The sequence below is a fragment of the Cupressus sempervirens genome, chromosome 2 (genome assembly GCF_028749045.1).
Source record: "Cupressus sempervirens isolate cs-2001-9-10 chromosome 2, ASM2874904v1, whole genome shotgun sequence".
NCBI lineage: Eukaryota > Viridiplantae > Streptophyta > Pinopsida > Cupressales > Cupressaceae > Cupressus > Cupressus sempervirens.
The window spans coordinates 182069842-182091783 of NC_143119.1; the positions used below are offsets into that span (position 1 = coordinate 182069842).

A 21942-nucleotide genomic window follows, 5' to 3' on the forward strand; every position below is an offset into this window, starting at 1 on the left:
ATTTCCCTAAATCCTTTTTATAAACTTTCCTTTATGGTCTCGTCTTGAATCCTCCATGCCACATGAAGGAAGGGCATTTGCGTTAAATAAGATGTGACCTTTTTGTTTAATGATCAAATTTGAGTCTAATGTCCCATGGTCAATGGATGGAAAGTGACATCATTATGTCACATCACTTATAATTCATATCCTGAGAGATTAAATTTTTATTTTATCCTTCCTTTTTCAACATAGGAGCAACAACTTGTTCACTTTTTTTGATCTTCAACTTTAGCCTCTAAGTTAGTGGTTTCCCTTGATCATGTAGAACCTTGATCGTCTACTTGATTATCCTTCTGGTGAAGTAGTTAACACTATGGAAGTTGTTCACTTATTTTTCCACAAGCCTTAATTCTAAACATTCTCCACTTGCTCACATTGTAACATTAGGAGAAGCACTTTTCCAAAAATCTGCCTTTAAACTTTTGAGACCTAATTGCTCATTAAATTCATGTAGGCCCCATCTTGCCTTCAACACATAGAGTCACACCTCATTATCCATTTTCTTGAATTGTAGAGTACACCAATGGTGTCTCTATGACATATTCCCACACGTTAACTTAGTCTTCTACAACCCAAGCAAAAGTTTGCACCTTGCGAGTGTGAAGCTACTCTGACACTTCTCTGATCACAATAGAAGCTTGAACCACGAGAGTATGACCTCTTGGAATGGTGATAATAACAAATTGACTTACTTTACTTCTCAGTAGGGGAAATCCTAAGGACTTGTCTTGCCTAGCTAGAATTGAAAGCTATACAAGTAGCTGGAACATGAGTTTTTGACCCAACCCATGTGATTCAACTAGAGATGCAAAGCGGAAAGGGAAAACCTGAAATCCTAATGAGAAGAGACTTGACTCAAACTTTGAACTAGACCTAAGCCTTAATTGCATGACTCAGTCTTGGATGCTTTAGCTTGAATTAAACAAGTTATAGCATGAAAAAATGATAGGGGACTAAAACAAGGGCAACAAACCTAAAAAGCCTCTCTTCTTTTGGGTTCAGAACTTTGTCTTCTTCATTCTTCTTAGTGTTTCCTTCTTTCTCTCTTTCATCCTCACTTTCATTTCTTACAAGGTTCATCCCTCTATGCACTTTTTCTTTCAATTGTATTTGTCTCTAGAGGGCTCTAAAACCCTTAGGTGTCACACCTCCAACTCTTCTACCATATTCCCTTCATGGAGGCATTTTCACGCTTTTGCTGAAACCCTATTGTAAACTACCTCATAATCAATGATCTGTCTATACACTCAACCCAGACCATAGTCTTGGTGCAAACTACCTTATAGTTGGTGATTTATTTACACGCTCAAGAAAACCCACTCTGATATCACTTGATGAAGGATGCTCCCCCTAATACCACAAATACACAATAGAAATAAAGAACATTAGATTTTTCACAAGAACAAAAAATGGACTTCTTATTGTCTCCACAAATGTGAAATTACATATTTTCATAAATACAATATGAAAAGCCACATGGGAGATTTCTTTCTAATATTCTTCATTAGAGAGCCACAAACTACTACCCATAACTGCTTAGACATCACAATGGGCCTTCATTATATAGTTAATTTTTTCACCACTCGAGAAGTTTCTAGACATTAACCCTAACCCTTGAGGTTGACCAACCCCCAAATAACCCTTTTTTTTGACATAGGGTTAACCCTAATTATATTTTTAGGTTGATACATTGATCTAGGTGAAGTTTATAGGAGGTACCTTATTTTATGTTTGAGCCAATTTCTTTGAACAACACTGATTCTTAAATAACTTTTGATGTAACCTCAAACTTGAACTTTTTTTATATAAATAATAACTAGTTTTGTGGAATCATTTGATCTAAAGACTAAGACTTTTTGGTTTGTCTTAACATGTGAGATTTTATGGCTTTTTGTGGAAGGATAAGAATGTAGAGATTTTTCAAATGAGAAGGAGACAACTTACTAAGTTTCGATGTAAACTCATTCATTTATAAATAATGACATGTTGCTGCTACTCTAGAAATCTCCAAGGATAGATTCATGATGCTAATGAGGGAAGATCAACTTTTGATACACAAGAAGGATGTGATTTCCTGCCAGTATTTCTCTATTCATAAGGATATGCTCAATCAAAGGGAACTAGAGAACTTGAACCAGTTTATCCAAAATCTCAGTCTTGATGACAAACTAGATGGCCATAACGGTCTTACACAAGGTTTCCATGTAGTTGAAAACAACATTAGTGGGGAAGAACATGCTCCTCTTAGGTTAAGTCAAAACTTCTAATATTTTTTGATGATATCAATTTTGAGCAATGTTGTATATAATGTTTTAGTCTTGTCTCCTTTTCAATTACTTTTGTTAATATCTCTAAAGAGGATGTAAATGCTAATATATTGATATAACTATAGCTGATAGGAGATACCTTGTTAGATGTTTGAGCCAGTTTCTTTAAACAACACTGGTTCTTAAAGAATTTATGGTGTAACCTTAGACTTGAACTATTTTACTATCAACTATATTTTTAGGTAGCCCAACTTTTTGAGGCTATAACTTTTGCATACAAGCTCTGGTTTTCAACTAAAAGTACTTTTCAAAATCTTTAGCTCTTGATCTATAACAACCAATGCATGTAAGCACCTATGATTCTAGATTCAACCACATTCTAGAGCCTTTAAGGCCTTCAACTATGAGCTAAAATATTTTACACCCAAAACCTCAATAATTTTTGCAATACATATGGTATGAGAATGCAATTCCATTGACAATTGGTATGACTAAGATGAACCTCAACCTATGAAGTTAGAACATTACGAGATCGTATGACTCACTTACTAAAAATAACAAGTTTCCATAAATAGTAATCATGTACTGAAACAACCCTTATTGAAAATGATAGAAACATAAATATTGTTGGATGATGCAAGATTTCCCTTACTCCTAGGATGTTCTTGCATCATAAAACATGGCTTTCTTAAAATCATTTAAAAATTAATAACTTCTATAAAAAAATTTATACAATTTGCATTGACCATTCCATTAATACATATGACTATAATCCAAAAAATATAACACATGATATGTTTTATTTCTTTCATTTTTAGACAAAATAAATAAAAATAATACCAAACACCCTTGCTCATTCCAACTACTTCTAAATTCACCTCTTCCTCCACCAACAATAAACTAAAAAATATGATAACATAAACATAACACTTTGCATCCTTTGCATCTTCTTTAATAACTTTTGAAGTATATGTAATAGGTTTGTTTTAAGTAGGTGTAATTGGTGTGTTTATTGTACTTGCTGTAGGCAAATACTATTGCATTCATTTCATCAAACCTTCCTCTATATTGTTTTATTTCGGTATGTTATAAATTTTTATTATCTTTTCAATTTGAAATTTTAGATTTTAATGTTTTATTAGCTTTTGATTTTGATTTTGATTTCTTCTATGCTATATAAGTTAAATTTTTGAAATATAATTTATGCTCATACTTTATATTATTATATCGAAAGAGTCACATTAAGAATAATTACTTTTAGGTTACACACGCATCTACACACATAGATATATATGCTAATATTTGATATATATTTATCATTATTTATAATTCTCAATAATATCAATGAGAATGTTACATTATTATATGTTTCTAATGTCAATCCCATCAACGAAATATAATTTGAAAATTAAACAATCAAACCTTTTTATTATTTTATAATTTTGTATTCAAAATAATGAATTAAAAGTAGAGAAATGTATTATACAAAATTTATATGTCAAATTAACAATTTATTAGTTCAAAATTTTTTATAACTATTTACAACAAGTATTGAACATTATGTGTGTTTCTTTATTCGAATGAACGATATGCTACTTGGTTAGTAATTTTGTTACTATGTTGGTTGTGAACTTATTTTGGCTATTGAGGTTTTAGGAACTATTAAGAAATGAGATTGTAACCCCATGTCCCTATGCTATTGCTTAACTTTGTTTTGTGTTAAAAAATATGCATAAAACTATCCCAATGCAATTTTTTGATTAGCACAAAAGGAAATTTAAGAATCTTCTTCTATTATCATGGTGCAGTAGTTGCTTAACAATTGAAATTAGGTAGTTGAAAAAATGGGGGGTTGAAGTTAAGTAGTTGTTGCAGGCGAACTATCTTCGTAGTTTTTCTTCCTGCTATTAATATATATTTCTTTCCAAATTTTCCCTCCAAACTTATGTACATATATTAAATTATATAAAAAGAAAACATGTTTTATAAGCAACCAATAAGCAAAATTATTAACTTCATAGGGACATCTACTCCATGAAATTTTCCTTAAAATGTGGAGCAAAATTGCTAGTCAAATTAAACTTAGCAGCGGCATGGGGACCTCCCCTAAATGTACTTGTAGCTTAGTTACTTGTTATCTACTTTAAATGATTTAAAATACATTGTTTTGTTCTACACCCCTTATTGTATTTGCCTAGGCAATATAATATTGCAATCACCCATATTTAACTAGTGATTAATCCTTTCAATGACGACCAATCAGATGTAAATATTATTTTTTTAAATTTAAAATTTTGATTTTTGTAATGTTTATTTGTGAAATTTTTAATTTCTAATTTTTTAAAAATTAATTTACTTGAACTTGATTGGCTCATATAGTTGGGGTCTTATAAGAGTGGATTTTAAGCAAGCACTGCTCGATATTTTGGCGTGCTTCCTTAATAAATAAAAATAACATTGTATGAATTTTTTTGAATTGTATATATTTTAGCATACAATAATAATAATTTGATAATTCTTAATGATATAAACTATTTATACATAAACAAACAAACAAGTGAAAAGGTTAAAAAAATAATTATTAATAAGAAATATAATTATGAGTCACTATAGTATAGTTAAAATGTAGCAACTATTTATACTAGCAAAGATGGATCACGACAACATTTTAAATTTGATAATAATTAATGTTATGAACTATTGTAGACATGAAAAGTTAAAAAGAATAAGTTATTAGTTAAAAATTATCAAGTCACTATAGTATGCTTAAATGATTATATTTTTAAAAGAGTAATACTTATATAACAAATTATTTCCACACAAATTAATTATAAAGATTTTTATATTAAAATATATTAATTTCAAATATTTAATATTTAAAATAGAATGATAACGTCTTAATCTTTCTAAATTATAAATTAAAATGAATAATATTTCCTTTACAAATATTTTGTCATCCACATAAGTTAATTATATTTATATTTTTATATTAAAAATATTAATTTTAAATACTTAAATATTTAAAATTGAATGATTTCTTTCAAAATTAGATTTATTGTTTTGTAAACGTTCCATCCAAAAATGTTAAGATTAATCAAATGTTAGCATATTAATAAATTTATTTAATATATTACATTTTTTACTCTATTAATTAAACTATATTTACGGCAAATACAAGCCACTATGTGGCACTTGTTTTAATTTTAGACTACTTTTATATCAAAAACACTTAACATCATTGTTAATTAAAATATAATAAAAAATTATCATATCTTGTAAACATAATTTTAATGAAATAATTTTTAAATTGATGAAAATGTCTCGGCAGCAATAAAAATCATGTCCTAGTTTTCTTTTTTCAAATTCTCCTTTTAGCTTTGTCGGATTGCGACGGGTTGAATTCATCGGTTAGATACTTTAAAAAATAATCCGTTGTTCAAATTTGATTTCAATGCTATAACAAGGATGCATAGTGTCAAGTACCTGCCGAAAGCTTATATGATCAAAGTATTAAAAATATATGCAATATAGCTATGTTAGTAGAATTTCAATTGATTTCTTTATACTTATGTATGTTTAAATTAAATTGTGATCTAAAATGCCAATAGTGGCATGTTGTGATGGTTAAGTTGTTGTGTTGTTATCCTTTCCATCAAGGTTCAAATCTCATGGGAATGAGGTCCCCCGTTTGTGACCTCACTAGTTCATAGCTCCAGGTCAAAGCGTTTACCCCTCTTTAAAAAAATAAAATTGTGATCTAGAATGTTCAATTTGCTACTTTTAAGGAATTTTATTCTAGCACTAATATATTTTTATTAGTATTTTACAACTTTTATTAAACATTATTTTTACTTTTTGTAAATAGGAAATATAAAGATATAAAAATATGATATAAATCTTTATTGTTTTATTTGTTAAATTAAATCACATTAATGGTAGCTATAAAGCTTTAATTGGAATGGAAATAAAATTGGAATAGGTATTCTAACTTTGGCCCAAATCATTTTACCCAATAAGTTTGCTACAGGGAAACTATAAGAAAGAAAAATTTAGAACTACGAAATACATGCATACAACCACGTTTGGAGTTGCATGTCAATCAAGTTGCACAGGATTGGGGGAAAGATTGTAGGTATGAAATTGTATATATAACTGTGGATGCATTTCAAGGCAATAATTTTGTATGCATTTTATATCATCATTTTTTTCTCTGACGTTGCTCGGTGCTAGTCAGGCTATGGAGTTTCCTAATCTTTTCGTTAATGCTCAGTACTTCTTATTATTTACTTTAAGTAGCTCAGTGCTCCTTAAGGCCATAGATATTTCCATTCACTTATTTCTCTAGTTTCTGGAACAGTTCCACAGACAACTTCATCGCTAGAATCATAATTCCTTTCAAAACATGTTTGAGGAGCACATGAATGGTGTCTCAATGGTCTCAAAAGGTCTTGATCATCTTCATCCTCATATTGCAGTTTTATTCGTGGCCCCTGATTATGGTGGTTTGTAAAAAGAAAGTTGTTCATACTTTAGCATCCCGACAAAGTACTTGATGGTTGGAACTTTGTGAAATGTGCAACCATAAAATCATATAATTGAATGGTTACCAACCATTGTAAATCGATGAACACACAAATGCTTTGAAAAAGCAATGGTGCTCTTTCAGGCAAGAGTGATTATATCATTTCCTTGACACCTGTAGCAAAACATACTGCTAGGGGCAAATGGATTTGAAAAAGTAAATTGATTAAATTTTGGCACAAGAATTTCTGATTTGTTTTTTGTTTGATTTTGGTGTCGGTTTTCAACTATATTAAATTACATAACTCAAGAGAAACCCCTAAATCTTTTGCCCCAGCTCTAGTTAGTATTGGAAACTTGTTGGAAAATTAGGGGGCAATAAGGATGATGTTGTCCAAGCTTATATTAGAGATTTTCCCATAGAAAAGCCCCAATAATCCACATGATCCTGGAAATAATAAATATAATAATAATAATCAGCCTGTCCAGAAGCGACTATTCACACCAGTTTACCGCAACTGCTGCTTTCATGATATAGTTTTTTTTTTTTTTCGACAAATTATCTGTCCAAAGTTGACACATGGTTATCACATTCATTACACAATCCTCACTAAAATCACTATTGCTATCTTTTACATCTTCTTATGAACGACGAAATGAGAAAATTTCTGGAACCCTAGTAAAATTCTTTGTGTTTGGCATTGAAGCGGTTGATGACTAAAAATTACTATTCTATATTTCTAATTTCTCAGATTATTAATAACATGGAAATGAATGATTTAGAGACAACAATGGAATTGCATTGTAATCGATGAGAAGAGCAGATATCTAGGTGAAAATTGAACATGTGGTGTGAAGAATGAAATTAAAATTAAAATTTGGAGGAAAAATTCCAAAAGTCCCTTGAAAAATAGAGCTTTGAAAATTAGTGCATACCTAGAGCTCATGATCCGTGTGGTTTTCTTCAAAGCACAAGCTTGAAATCGCTCAAAAAATTATCTGAAAGGAATCGTCAATTTTATTTTTTCTTCCTGAAAGTAACACATGACAATGCACATAAATATAAATTAGCTCAAAGTAAGACATGGTTATGCGCACGAAAAACACTGTAATGATCTAGACAAAAGGACCGACTCTTTATTTATGTCAAAGAAAATGCTGGAATGATCCAGATAAAAGGAACCACTCTTTATTTATGGCAGTTTAATGCCAAAACTAAATAGGACGAGCAAACAAATATATATTAATGTCCAACAATTATTTATTACTATCAATTTAATGTCAAAAAGTAAAAAAGACACACCAACCACTGGCAGACTGGCACACATTGAATCCAGATTGATTTTCGTAGAACACTGCATTAAATTTTAACAGTGACCACTGCACAAATCTTTTGTGAAGGCACACCGACATCAGAGATAAATCTTGAGTACAGATCTTTCCGACCCTTTCAAATTGCAATTTGATTGACTGAATTTTGACAGTATTAATAACTGTCACTGTGCTAGCACTAGCACTGTGCTATACGTTTGCACAATACAATTTAATAGAAAAACTTTATTGTTTGATCAATTAAAAGTTTCAAAGAAAAAATTGAACACTGACTGTTCACGGACTGTTCACTGTATGCACAAATATTTATATGATGTTTGAAACATTATATTTGAATAAAAATATGTAATAATTCAAACATTCAATTGGTTGAAAAAATTTCAGAATAAGCATCTCATGGATGCTATAGTATCCTGCCGCAGGAACTAATAAGCTTTTACTGGTTCTTGGCCGTTGAAATCTATTTACGCTTCCATTTTTTCCCTCAACCGTTTGTTATACTTCATTCCTAGTATGGAAATCTGCTCTTAAAATCCAGGGAGGAGCGCATTTTTGTTTTCAGGTTTCCGCAGATGGCGATATCAAAGAGAGCCATTCCCGTGCTTTCGGTAGCCGCGGCCCTCATTTTGTCCCAAAAACACACTACTTTCTGTACGTGTGAGCCTCCAGCAAAGATGCAAACCGAAAAAGTGAAGGAACCCTTCACTGGAATCGAATTCCCTCGCCTTAAAGAAGATTATGTACTCCTTGGAACAGCTGTCCGCTGCATGCTTGGACAAGTAAGTGAAAACAATTTCTTCTCTTAATTATTGTGTTTTTCAAATCTTGAATCCAAGGGATATACATTGTGCATCTGACAGTGTAAATTCGCGAAAGCTCGTGCCTATGCTGTTGGCCTTTACTTGGAAGATGGAAACAATTTACATCAATGCATAAGTAAGGTGATCATTTTTCTTTATTCTTACGAATTGTAATTCGAAATTTCGTCTCTATTAATCCAGCACACTAGGATCGTAGGTTTTTAATTTTAGTATTTTCCAGGGTTTCTTTCTCTTATGCTCTGAAAATTCACTGAAGTTAAAAAACGTAAAGAAAAACGAATTGACATTTCATGCATACCTTCAGATTAGGAGTAATTACAAATGGAGTTTATGGAGTATATTTGTTTTTCTAAAATTTAATTCTTTTTTTTCATCATCATCATTTTAGATGAGCTTCCTCTGTAGAGATCATAGTTATAAAATATAAATTAAAAATTAAGTTTAATCAGTATAAAATCTAGACAAAATGAAGATAAATCAGTACAAAAAGCAGAATTACTTTTTTTTTAATCGACCAAGTGAGGGTTTGGGCCCTCTCTGTCACCCCACCTAAACATATATAAAGTTATTAACACAAAAAGATCACATACAATAACCACATAGTTCTGAAATAATTACCTACCAGTCAAGGAGACTGCCAGGAGCGTCTACCAAAGGTGACAAAACTGGAACAACTACAAAATAAAAAGGGAACAGAGTGTACATACCAACACAATCGATTCTAGAGATATTGGAAACTAATAGAAACAATCCCCAAAAGAAACTATATAGGACCCCCACGGTCTGCGCCATAAGATCCATCCTCCAATTTAACCAGTACAGCATGTTTGACTGGGAACTTGGCTGCTTTCATTGCTTTTGCAACATTAAATCTATCCTAGCATGGAGCTCAAGCATATTCAAGGTTACGAACCCAGCCCGTAGGACAAACTCCCTCTATTAGAGCTGAGAAACTTCTGTATAGCAACCACTCCTTGAATGAACAACTGCAAACACCTTTCAATGATTCTCACCAAGCTGATAGAAGCAAGTCTGGAATTTGAAACTGCATTACTTAAAGAGATGCCGGATGCTTCACTAAGACTTTATCGACCACTTCATCTTTGTTTCCCAAATACAGTAATGATCCAACGCATTGGAGAATTTCTTATCACTTGTAAACATTAGAAAATTTTCAACAAACATTGAAGAAACTTTGGAATTTACTTGGTGCATGGTGGCCCCTTCTACAAAATCTTCCCCTAGAACTTCCACAATAGCCTCCATCATCTTGTCTTCTTGAAATACCTTCTTTAGCCTCAAAATAGTTATCTTTGTTCATCTGTCTTACAATAGAGTGAAGCAGTAGAGAGGGCTCCATGAAAATGAGTCTAGAAAAGCCAAACCTATATTATAATGGAATTAAGTGATAATGAATGCAAGGCCTAGAAATCATAGCAATGCAAACTGCTATCACCATATTTGAAATTAATGACAAACAATGAATTGGAATTTATTTGGTGCCTGGTGGCTCCTTCAACAAAATCTTTTCCTAGGAGCTCCACAATATACCTCCATCACTTTGTCTTTTTGAAAAAAGAATACCTTCTTTAGCCTTGAAACAGTTATCTCTCTGCAGAAAGTGAACTGTCTCACAATGGAGTGAAGTAGTTGAGAGGGCTTCATTTCGCAGTGAACACTACTGTAGAGAGCCTTGAGAAATTGAGTCTAGGAACTAACCCTATCTTACAATAGAGTATAACTCATAGCAACACAAAACCACTTAGAACTCATAACAACACGTAAACTGCTGTCACCATATTTGAAATTAATGACAAGTAGGGTATAAATTGGTAGCAATTAAGGTATGCAACTCTGGCCATCTTGATGTATCATCAATCACCTTTATCATATGCTGTTGATCAATGTGAATGTTAAATAAAAATTGCAACACTACCGTCTCTTAAACAATTCTATATGGTAAATTTCAAAATGATATCCAATATGACCAAGCCTCCTTCATGATGCTCCTGATTTTCCAATTCGAATATTGCCAGTTTTTTAAACACAAGGTAACTACCATTCAATCACCTTTGATTACTATATTATCCATATTAAAAGCTTTGATCATTTGGAGGACAAGAAGCGGAGCTTCAACACCTATTTGTCTGGGACGAAGTACTTTTGTTGCTTCTATGACCAATTCAACACCTTATCAGAGGAATCACAAATGACATAGCCAATACAATCCATGTCTTCTCTAAGATGTTCCTGATTTTCCAATTGGGATGTTGCTGGTTTCTTTAACACCACGTGACTACCATTGGCATTGATCACCTTTTATTACCATATTATCCATATTACAACTTTGCTACTCTAAAATGACGTCTAATCAATACAAAGCACAGAGCCAGTCTTTATAATGAAGTTAAATCAGTCTAGGAGTAAATGCTTCTTGTTCAGACTGAATTATTATTCAAAAATTAGCTTGGTTTAAAATTATTAATTTCTGAAATTCCTTGGATCAACATCCTTTGGAAGTTCTATCTATAGAAGAGCTTTATTTTCGTTCTGGATTGAATTTTTGTCATCTCCCTTTTCATCTAGCTCCGACAAGCAACAGCTTTTTTCAAAAGTTGTTTTAAACACTATTAATTTATATAATGATTAATTATTACAAAAATAAAAAACCAGTAAATCAACTTTCATTTTTAATTAAAAATAGCGCCAAAGTGTTAAAACTAAAAGTGGGTGTTAGCCAGGCCCATGCACCCTATTTTGCAAACCTATTTATATTCAATTTGGCTATTTCATCAGCTGTTTACACTTTTAGTATGGAAACCCTGATTTGTGTGAGGAGGTTAGATGAAATCCTAATTTACCTTCAATGCCATTTTCACCTCTATTCTACAATTTCTTTATTCCATTATATGCCATCCCTATACAGGACTGAACACTTGTGAACAGCATTTAGGGGTCAGAATCCACCTGTATGAAGGCTGCACCCAAGATTTTCAAAGTAGATTCAGGTGCTGAGAATGAAGAATCACTAAAACATAGCTATTTAGGAGCTTGGAAAACCTTAGGAACAGTCTGTTACAACTTGCAAGACCAGACATGACCATCTTCATGCTTACATCTAAGGTTTATCAGGCCAGAAAAAGCAGGAAGAGTTGTATTAGTCCATGAAACTCCTCTTAGAATCAGGTTCAAGAGTGCAGCAGTCTAATGTCTCCCCATCATGTGCTGGAGAGCAACTAGGGCTTTTAGGCTTTTTGGCCAACTATGTGCAAAAGTGCTTTAAGTTTGCTACAAGACTCCTACTATCTTCCCCTAACTTAATCCAACACAAACAAACTATTTTCAAAGTTCTAGGTGTTCATTTCATTGGTAAACCCAACTTGCTGTCCTACTATGCCTAATTTGCAATTAGGTCTCCGGTGAGCATTTTTTATTTTTTTCTCCCAAATGTCCCAAAAGACTCATAATCACATATTCTGATACCCAGTTGGCTATATTTCAACATATCTCAAAATTAGATATTGGTGTTTTGGACCAGCTGTCCCCAATAGATGACTGTCACTGATTTTTGGCCTATTTGACCCCACTTTTACAGAACAACTGTGTGAAATATGTGGCTTCTGGCCCTAAAGCTTTCAACAGTGTTGTTGTTTAACCCCAATCAAAAGAAATTACAACCAATTCGGTCTCATATACCCTGTAACTATGAAAGCCCCAAATTGCTCTTACAAACCCTCATCTAACTAGGGCTTGCTCATTATATGACTCCCCAATGAAGTTTTAACTAAATGAAAGTTGTTTTCAGCATTAGATTAACATAATGAACTCATCCCAATCAAAAAAACATAATGTTGTTCAGGCAGATTGCTCACTCAGTGTTCCTTCAATCATAACAAGTACAGTGATCACCTTGCACAGTTAGTGTTTCTGCATTCTAGTGGTTAGGATAGTATGATACATGTTGGTTTGAGACCATCCTATGAGGGTTAGGGCATCACCTTGCACAGTTAGTCTTTCTGCATTCTAATGGTTAGGATAGTATGATACATGTTAGTTTGAGACCATCCTATGAGGGTTAGGGTATTTGCTTTCATAGAATGATCATTTCATCAGAAGAAATTAAAACTGTTCAAAAATAACACAAATCCCTTGTACCTGTCAGCCCAAACCGTGAAAAGATGCAACAGAGATGTTCTTGCTTTTGCAAAAGGTTGTAGATGGATGGTTTCTCCTTCACAACATCATCCAAGCATTTAGTTTGATCAGAGAAATCAATCGATCATATAAATATATCAAGAAATTGCAAGGACAATGACTTTTTATTGCAAAATCTCTCACAGTTTGTACAATGATTTATTACAATAATAGATAATCATCTATTTTATCTATTATTAGTTAATGGTAATCTATTGTAAATATCTAGTTAGCTTTAGTTAGCTTTAGCTTTTTTAGCTTTCTCAACTAGAATAGAATGTTTCTATTCTTTATTATAGTTTCCTAAGGAAACATTGCATTATTCTTTTGGATATAATAACCTTTCAGTCTCTATTAATAACAAAAAAATATTTTCCTATTACTTCGTAATATGGTATCAGAGCATGGCTAAATTTGTTCAAAAATAATTTGAAATTCAAAGATCATTATTTTCAAAATTATTCCGCATATACCTGCTTTCTAATACCTAGTCATGTCTAGGGTTTTGGTTTGCTTTGATCATCGCGACCTGCTAACCGTGTCCAATTTATTGTGGAAAATCGTTTTTTTTCTGCTTGCGTTGTAGTTGTTGAGGCTCGTTTTTTGGTGAAAAATCATGACATATAGTGGCGTTTTTCTGAGGACTCATGTCTGGCGATTTTAGGGTGAAAAATCCGCTTTCTTGGTATCAAATCTTCATCCTCTTTGCCATCTCAGCTAAAATGCCTCTGTCTTGAAAAAAATTGGGCAGTCTTTTTGCCTGCAAACACCATTTTTCTGCAATTTTTCCTCCATGGCTGCCGACCTACTTTTTTGCTTGAAACCCTAGTTTTTGACCTCAATTTTTTTTTGCTGATTACAAATTCTTGGTGGGTTTTTTGAGAGCTCAATTGGGTGGTTGTTTTTTTCTGGGAGCCTCGATTTTCGAGCCAATGGATTGCGAAAATAACAACATATTCCTTCTGAGTTTTTCAAGCTCTCTTTTGGGTCACTCTAAATTTTCTAGGTCTTCTATTTTTTACCTCGAAGAACATGCCTTCACAGATTTTCATGTTTTTCATTGAAAAACATGCCATGGCATCTTTGACAAACATTTTGCTTGAGCACAACTCCAAATTCAATGGTTGAAATTATGGCACTTGGAAGCAGTAGATCATCACAATTTTTGAATATCGGAACACTGATCAACTTGTTTTGGGTGTTACGAAGTGTCTGACTTCTCCTGGTCTTGATCAAGATACATGGGATCTGAATAATCGAGAGGCGGTGATGCTTCTCAAATTATTCGTGGTTGATGATCAGCTTTCTTAGATTCCATTTGACAAGACAACTGTCAAGATCTGGACACATCTCAAAGGTCTTCATGAGACTTTTGACAAAAGAAGAGCTTTCTTTTTGAAGAACACTGGTTTCTGTAGTCATGGATGAGCGACCTTGCTCCTGGCACACCTGAATTGGATTTAGGAAATTCGTGATCAGTTACTTGTCATCGGTTGCAAGATGGAGGAAGAGGATATGGTGGTTATCATTCTTCGGAGTTTATGAAAGTCCTATGAGCATTTTATTGAGACTCTCAACATTACGTCTTTTGGTGTTGATTTGAACTTCACTGATCTCTTTACACTTCTGCTTCAGCAAGATCGGTGGAAACGACAGTTCAATAGTAGCTTCAGCTCCACAGAGTGAGCCTTTGCTGCGAAATCCTTTCAGAAGGATAAAGGCAAGTTTCAGCATCCATCTCAGCAGAAGTCTTCTGCTCCAGCAGTAGATGGTTCCTAAAAGAAGAACATTCAATGCAACTATTGCCGCAAGTTTGGACACATGAAGGTTGAATGTCAAAAATGCTTAGCTGCACAATCTAAGCAATCAGGTTTGCAGCCCAAAGCGAATATTGCAAAGCACACTGAGCAGATGGAGTCTACCTTTGACGCCTTCATGGCTAAAAGACTTGCAGATCATGTGAAGTCGTTTGCTTGGTACATTGATTTATGTGCCTCTCGTCATTTCACTCACCGCAGAGACTAGTTTACTGACTACCAGCCTTACTTAGACTGTTATTTTTGGTGGCGGAGAAGAGTACATGGTTGTCAGCAAAGGCAACATTCAATTTAGTCTGCTGGGAGGAATCTCATATTCCTCAATGTGTACTACGTTCTAGGGATGGAATTAAATCTACTCTTAGTCAGTTAGTTGCTATGACCTTCAGTCTACATCAGTGCACCATCATTGATCGGGCGACTTAGTCTATTGTTGCAATGGGTCTTGAAGATCATGGTCTTTTCAGACTTATTGATTCTGGTGATTCTCAGGACTTAGCTATGGTTGCTTGGTGGTCTTCTGTCAGCACACTTTGGCATCAACAACATGGGTACTTAAATGTGCATTATCTCTCATAGCTTGCTCGGGATGAGCTTATTCTTGGATTGCCAGAGATTCAGACTCAACAACTTCGAGTTTGTGCTGCATGCCAGGATGGGAAGCAACATCACACACCTTTAACCAGTGGTGATTCATGGCGAGCTTCTCAGGTACTTGAGTTTGTTCATGCCAAAATTTGCAGCCCTATGGCCATTCCTGTTCTTGGGTCTAGGTATTTTTTGTTGTTTGTTGATGATTTCAATAGAAAAATGTGGGTGTATTTCCTTAAAAAGAAATCAGATTCATTTCTTGTATTTCAGAAGTTTAAACCTTTAGTTGAAAAAGAGTTTAGGAAATCTATTATTTCTCTTAGATCAGACAATGGGGGGGGATTTTGTTCTAATGTTTTCTCTAGCTTCTTGGATACACATGGCATCAAATGCCAATTAACCACACCCCACACACCACAATAGAATAGTGTAGTTGAACGTCAGAACTGGACAATCACCGAGATGGCTTGATCAATGCTCGAACACAAACATGTTCCAAAGAAGTTTTGGGGAGAAGTAGTTAACATTGCAGTTTATCTGTTGAATCGGTCACCCACAGTGGCGGTCAAAGGTAAAACTCCAGAAGAGGCCTGGTTAGATCACAAGCCCAGAATTAATCACCTGAAGGTTTTTGGCTCCCTTGCTTTTGTTTAGATCCTTGATGTGTCACGCACTAAGTTAGATGCCAAGAATCAAAAACTCATGCTTGCTGTATACAATAGTCTTCACAAAGCCTGCTGCCTGATCGATGTTGAGACATCTTGTCTCATCTACAATCATGATGTAGTCTTTGATGAGCAACAAGGACCATTCATGCCTATTTCTCCTATTCCTGATCCAACATACCAACCTATGAAGGCTCATGATTTGGGAGTTCGACTTCCATTAGGTCCAGCTGATGGGAGGGCTCCAATAACTCCTACAACTCTAGTTATACCAGTGATCCTTATACAGACACCTTTGGCTTCTCTTGCAGGATCACCTCAGTTTGTAGATGCTTCACCTGAGTTTGATCCAGATTCTTCCAATGAGGCACCTGATCACCGAGCATCTCTTGGTACTAATGTTGGTCATGCTCCTCTCTGGCCTAAGTGGTGGGCTAAGAGACTTGCTGATTTTCGTGATGATGAGCTCATTGATGGGAGAACTGCTCGGAGAAAGAGCAAACCTACAGTCTATTAACTTTTCTCTCATGGCCAACATTCACAGTGTGTGTGAACCTCAAACATATTCCGAGGCTAAAGGAATTCTAGAGTGGGAACGAACCATGATATCTAAACACCAGAGCCTGTTGAATAACAACACCTGGGTCCTTTATGATCTTCGACCAGGGTAGAAACCCATTGGCTGCAAATGGGTTTATAAATCAAATTTATACAAATTGGATGGTACTTTGGATAAGTACAAAGCTCATTTAGTGGCGAAGGGCTTTTCTTAGCGTCAGGGCATTGATTATGAGGAGACCTTTGCCCCTACTACAAAGATGAGCACTATTAGATTAGTCCTAGCCATGACAACACAGTTTGGTTGGAAGGTCCATCAGATGGACGTCAAGAGTGCTTTCCTTAATGGTGATCTCCATGAACAGGTCTACATGATGCAACCTACTGGTTTCAAGGTTGCTGGTAAAGACCATTAGGTTCTCAGATTGGTAAAAACTCTTTATGGTTTGAAGCAGGCCCCTCGGGTATGGTACATAAAAATTGATAAGTACCTCAGTGATTAAGGCTTCAAGAGGAGATCTTTGGACTCAAATTTGTACATCAAGACTACTGATAGTGACACCATCCTTCTGGTTATTTATGTGGATGATTTGATCATCACTAGCAGTTCGACATCTTTGATTCAGGGAATCAAACAAAATTTATGCCAGTCTTTTGATATGAATGACCTCGGGCTCATGCATTATTGCCTAGGTGTTGAGGTTTGGCAACAATCTTCTGGTACATTCATCTCTCAGTCCAAATATGTCAGGGCGTTGTTAGACAAATTCCGTATGCGGGATTGCAAGCCTGCATCTACACCTATGGAGAAAGGTGTCAAGTTATCCGCTAAGTCTGATTGTCCTTCCGTTGATGATACTACATACAGGCAACTAGTAGGCAACCTTAATTACTTCTCTACTACTAGGCCTGATATTAGCTTCACAGTCAACTATACCTCATGCTTTATGACAGCTTCTAAGGCTGATCATTGGATGACAACAAAGCGTGTGCTTTGTTATGTGAAGGGCACTTCAGATTATGGACTTTTGTACTCTTGAAGTTCTTATCCTAAACTTAGTGGGTTCATAGATTTAGATTGGGCAGGTTCTGTTGATGATAAAAAGTCAACTTTCGGATATGTGTTTAGTTTGGGTTCTGGTGCAATCACATGGACTAGTAAGAAGTAGTAGGCAATTTCTATCTCCTCTATAGAGGGACTATTAAGGCAATATGTGAAGCTATTTGGCTCTGTCGAATGCTTGGGAATATGCAGATGTCACCAGCAGGACTGACTACTTTGCTTGTTGATAACGAAGGCATTATCAAGTTAGCACCAAATCTAGTTTTCCATGAACGAACCAAGCATGTGGATGTTCATTGTCATTACATACGACAGCTGGTTGAAGACGAGACTATAGATTTGCAGTATGTTCCTACCACAAATCAGACTGCAGACATTCTCACCAAGCCTCTTGGTCTTGATAAGTTTGTCAAATTCAGAGAACAGCTTGGTGTTCTAGATAGATTAACCATTAAGGGAGGGTATTACGATAATAGATAAGCATCTGTTATTAGTTAATGGTAATCTATTGTAATTATCTAGTTAACTTTAGCTTTTTTAGCTTTCTTAGTTAGAATTGAATGTTTCTATTCTTTATGATAGTTTCCTAAGGAAACAACGCTTTATTCTTTTGTATATAATGACCTTTTGGTCTCTATTAATAACAAGTAAATATTTTCCAATTTACTTCGTAATGTGATTTACCAAATCACTGCCATGCTGCCTTCCCATGCCTTGACTAGACTTTAGTGGACAAATTATAGCTGTTGCGACTGACTCTTATTGGTTTCAAACCAATACAATGCCATTTAGGCTATTAAGCTCATTTTCCCTCCTAAACTAATGAGCCATTAATATTTAAAAATTTGAATTTGAAATCCTTATTTGATCACTTTTTCAAATGTTCTAACTTATCAAATTCATGGATTTGATTCACCTATGACCTATTCAACTACCCTAGGACCTTATTGACTCATTTTTTATCCCTTGGGCACTATTGGCCCTTATCACGATGCAATTTGTCCTAAGGTCCATATTAGGACCCTTTAGGATTATTACCAATTGCATTGCCTTTATCACTCCAAAATGCCATGATAGAATTAAAAATGTCCCAATCAACCCTTCTTGATGTCTTCATGCCCTCCTTGGATGCTTTAACCTTCATGCGTCTTTGCATTGGATCAGGTGCTCCTGCACCATACTCCCCTCCATGGAAAAGACTCTTGCCCCAAGAGTTTATGGGCTTATTCCATCCTTAATGTTTTCTTTGGTGAACAAATAACCTTTCCTTCTGCCTTGCTTTGTACCTGCAGACACCATAAAGTCAGGGATGGAAATCTTATGCTTATGTTCCTTTCTAGGCTTGGAAATCATGCCCCGCTGCTGCAACTTGACCTCTGCACTTTCCTTGTTGCTGTATGCTCGTTCTTGTTGCTTTATCTTGACTCTAAGGGCATTGATTATCTCCTACTGTGATACTTTATAATCCCAAACAGCCATTTGGTTGTGATTGTTCTCAAATCTGATTGCTTGATGTCTTGGCTGACCAGTATCTCTGATCTTATCAGTTTTGTTCCCCGCTTGTAGATTCTACCTAAAACACATTACTATGTTCTCATTGGCATCATCAACTAATGATTTCATCTTGTATCTGACATTTCCTTTATGAATTACATAGGAGTTTGTATAGCTATCATGTATGCTCTTTCTAATGCATTATCAAGGTCTGCCCAATATTAAATGCCCACAAAACATGCTCATAAAATGAGTGTAGGAACTAACCCTATCTTCTAATAGAGTATAACTTATAGCAATTCAAAACCACTTAGAACTCATAACAACACAAACTGCCGTCACCATATTTGAAATTAATGACAAGTAGGGTATAAATTGGTAGCAATTAAGGTATGCAACTCTGGCCATCTTGATGTATCATCAATCACCTTTATCATATGCTGTTGATCAATGTGAATGTTAAATAAAAGTCGCAACACTACCATCTCTTAAACAGTGCTGTATGGTAAATTTCAAAATGATATCCAATATGACCAAGCCTCCTTCATGATGCTCCTGATTTTTCAATTCGAATATTGCCAGTTTTTTAAACACAAGGTAACTACCATTCAATCACCTTTGATTACTATATTATCCATATTAAAAGATTTGATCATTTGGAGGACAAGAAGTGGAGCACAAAGTACTTTTGTTGCTTCTATCAACAATTTAACACCTTATCAGCAGGTCTACTCGCCTAGGTGTAGTGGAGCCTGAAGGGCAGGGGAATCAAGGTGATTCCTGTTCGTTGGCCAGAACTGATTGCGGAATCCTATTGGAGAAGTGTGTAATGACCCTTGTCTACCATTACTTAATCTTTTCAGTTTTTGCCCATTTCTTTTGTTAATGATTGCATATTTTGGTGTGTAATATTATTACATATCTTATTTAGAGGGGGTTCTGTCCTTTCATTTAATTTGTTATATTTGTTTATTAATATTAGTATTATAATTATTATTTACTATTGGTAATAATGTTTAATTAATATTTATATTATGAATATATGTAATTAATCTTCAATTTATATATTTAGACTTTAATATAATTATTATGTAAATTATATATTATAGAAATGATTATTATTTCATTAGTAGAACATTACATTGCTATTATGTAATATATTGTATCATATTATAATATGATTTTAATTATATCATTATTTGGTATATTATCTCTCTTTATATAGTACTTATTGATTTAATTATATAGATCTTTTACTAGTGGGGATATCATAGTTCTCCCCTCTCAAATTTGCCTGTCCTTAAGCAATTTATACCTCAAATTCATTCTTTTCCCTGCATATGTGTTGAAACACTTGCAAAGTACACATGTTAGTATATGATGGTCTATGAATGAAGACACAAAGTAGACACATTAATGCAAGAAGACACAATGTAAATACGAAGTAGACACACGAATGTAGGAAGACACAAAGAAGACACAAAGCAAACATATTAATGCACGAAGAGACGATGGAGACACATAGTATACATGTCAGAATCCTGCTAACAATTTGAAATAAGAAAAGGTAAGGAAATGTTTTACCACTTTGATCGTGAATGTCGTGCTCCTTCCCCTGTCTCGAAATCAAAAGTTCTTGAAGATGCATATTTTTAACAACTTTTCTACAACTAGTACTATAATTGGGTGTAAAATTCCATAGCGGATGGTAGATTTATTGCTGCTCCAGTTTGGACATGCTTAGCTTGGGGCTCCCTCAAATTTTTATTCATATTGAGACTCTCTTACCCCAATGCGACCAATTTACTCCTCCCCTTGTGCTCCCTACCCACTAGGAACATGTTTAATTTTGATGTGGATGGTAGATTTACTGCTTCTTGAGGTTGGACACGTTCAGCTTGGGACTCCCTCAAATCTTTATCCATATTGGGATTTTCTTGCCCCAATTTATATATTGCAATTCCAATCCAAAGGAATAAATAGTCCAAATAAGAAATGATAATATGGCATAGACTCTGAAATGCTTGGTAAAAACATTTTTTTGTGATTTCTTACTATTTTCCAATATTATTGTCTCCCATAGAAAACATTAGCAAATCGAAGGTTTTATCAGACATCATATGGGGAAAGACGTGGAAGTACGGAACAACTAACAAGCCAAGAAGGTCTCAACTTTGATCTGCACAAAAAGATTAGAGAAGTCTGATTTGACGTGGCATTTCCATCAAATATGAACAGTGTTTTCCCATTGTTTGACCACCTATTTATAAGAATGAAGATAGTACCAAAGGCATCGAAAATAAATAATCAAAATGAACAACGAATAGTTAAATGAGGGCGACGTGGCAAGGATATATGCCATGTGCATAAGGAAAGACCCACCGATAACTAAGGAAAAAGCATGAGGCCAACCAGTATTTAATGTTACCAATCGATGTCTGATATTCAAATGTATTGAAGGGTGACCTAGAGTACAATCCTCCAATGTCACATTACTAGTATGACATTAACCAATGCGGAAGATTTATGAATGGGTTTGAGAAAGGCATAGACCCCATAAGGTAAGTATATATATAT

At 34.4% G+C, this 21942-nt stretch overlaps 1 protein-coding gene across 4 annotated transcripts in view; it reads left to right on the plus strand.

Moving 5' to 3' along the window:
- The first annotated feature begins 8312 nt into the window (after positions 1-8312).
- LOC149571676 (uncharacterized) overlaps positions 8313-21942 on the plus strand; it is a 199057-nt gene continuing 185427 nt past the window's right edge. For 2 of the 4 annotated variants that reach the window (XM_089813104.1, XM_089813103.1), the window contains exons 1-2: positions 8501-8941; positions 9023-9103. In XM_089813104.1, the coding sequence (XP_089669230.1) occupies positions 8735-8941; positions 9023-9103 (288 nt within the window). In that variant the 5' untranslated portion in view covers positions 8501-8734. Of the gene's footprint in view, positions 8942-9022; positions 9104-21942 lie in introns of all 4 variants that reach the window. The other 2 variants (XM_089813102.1, XM_089813101.1) reach the window with 2 other exon arrangements.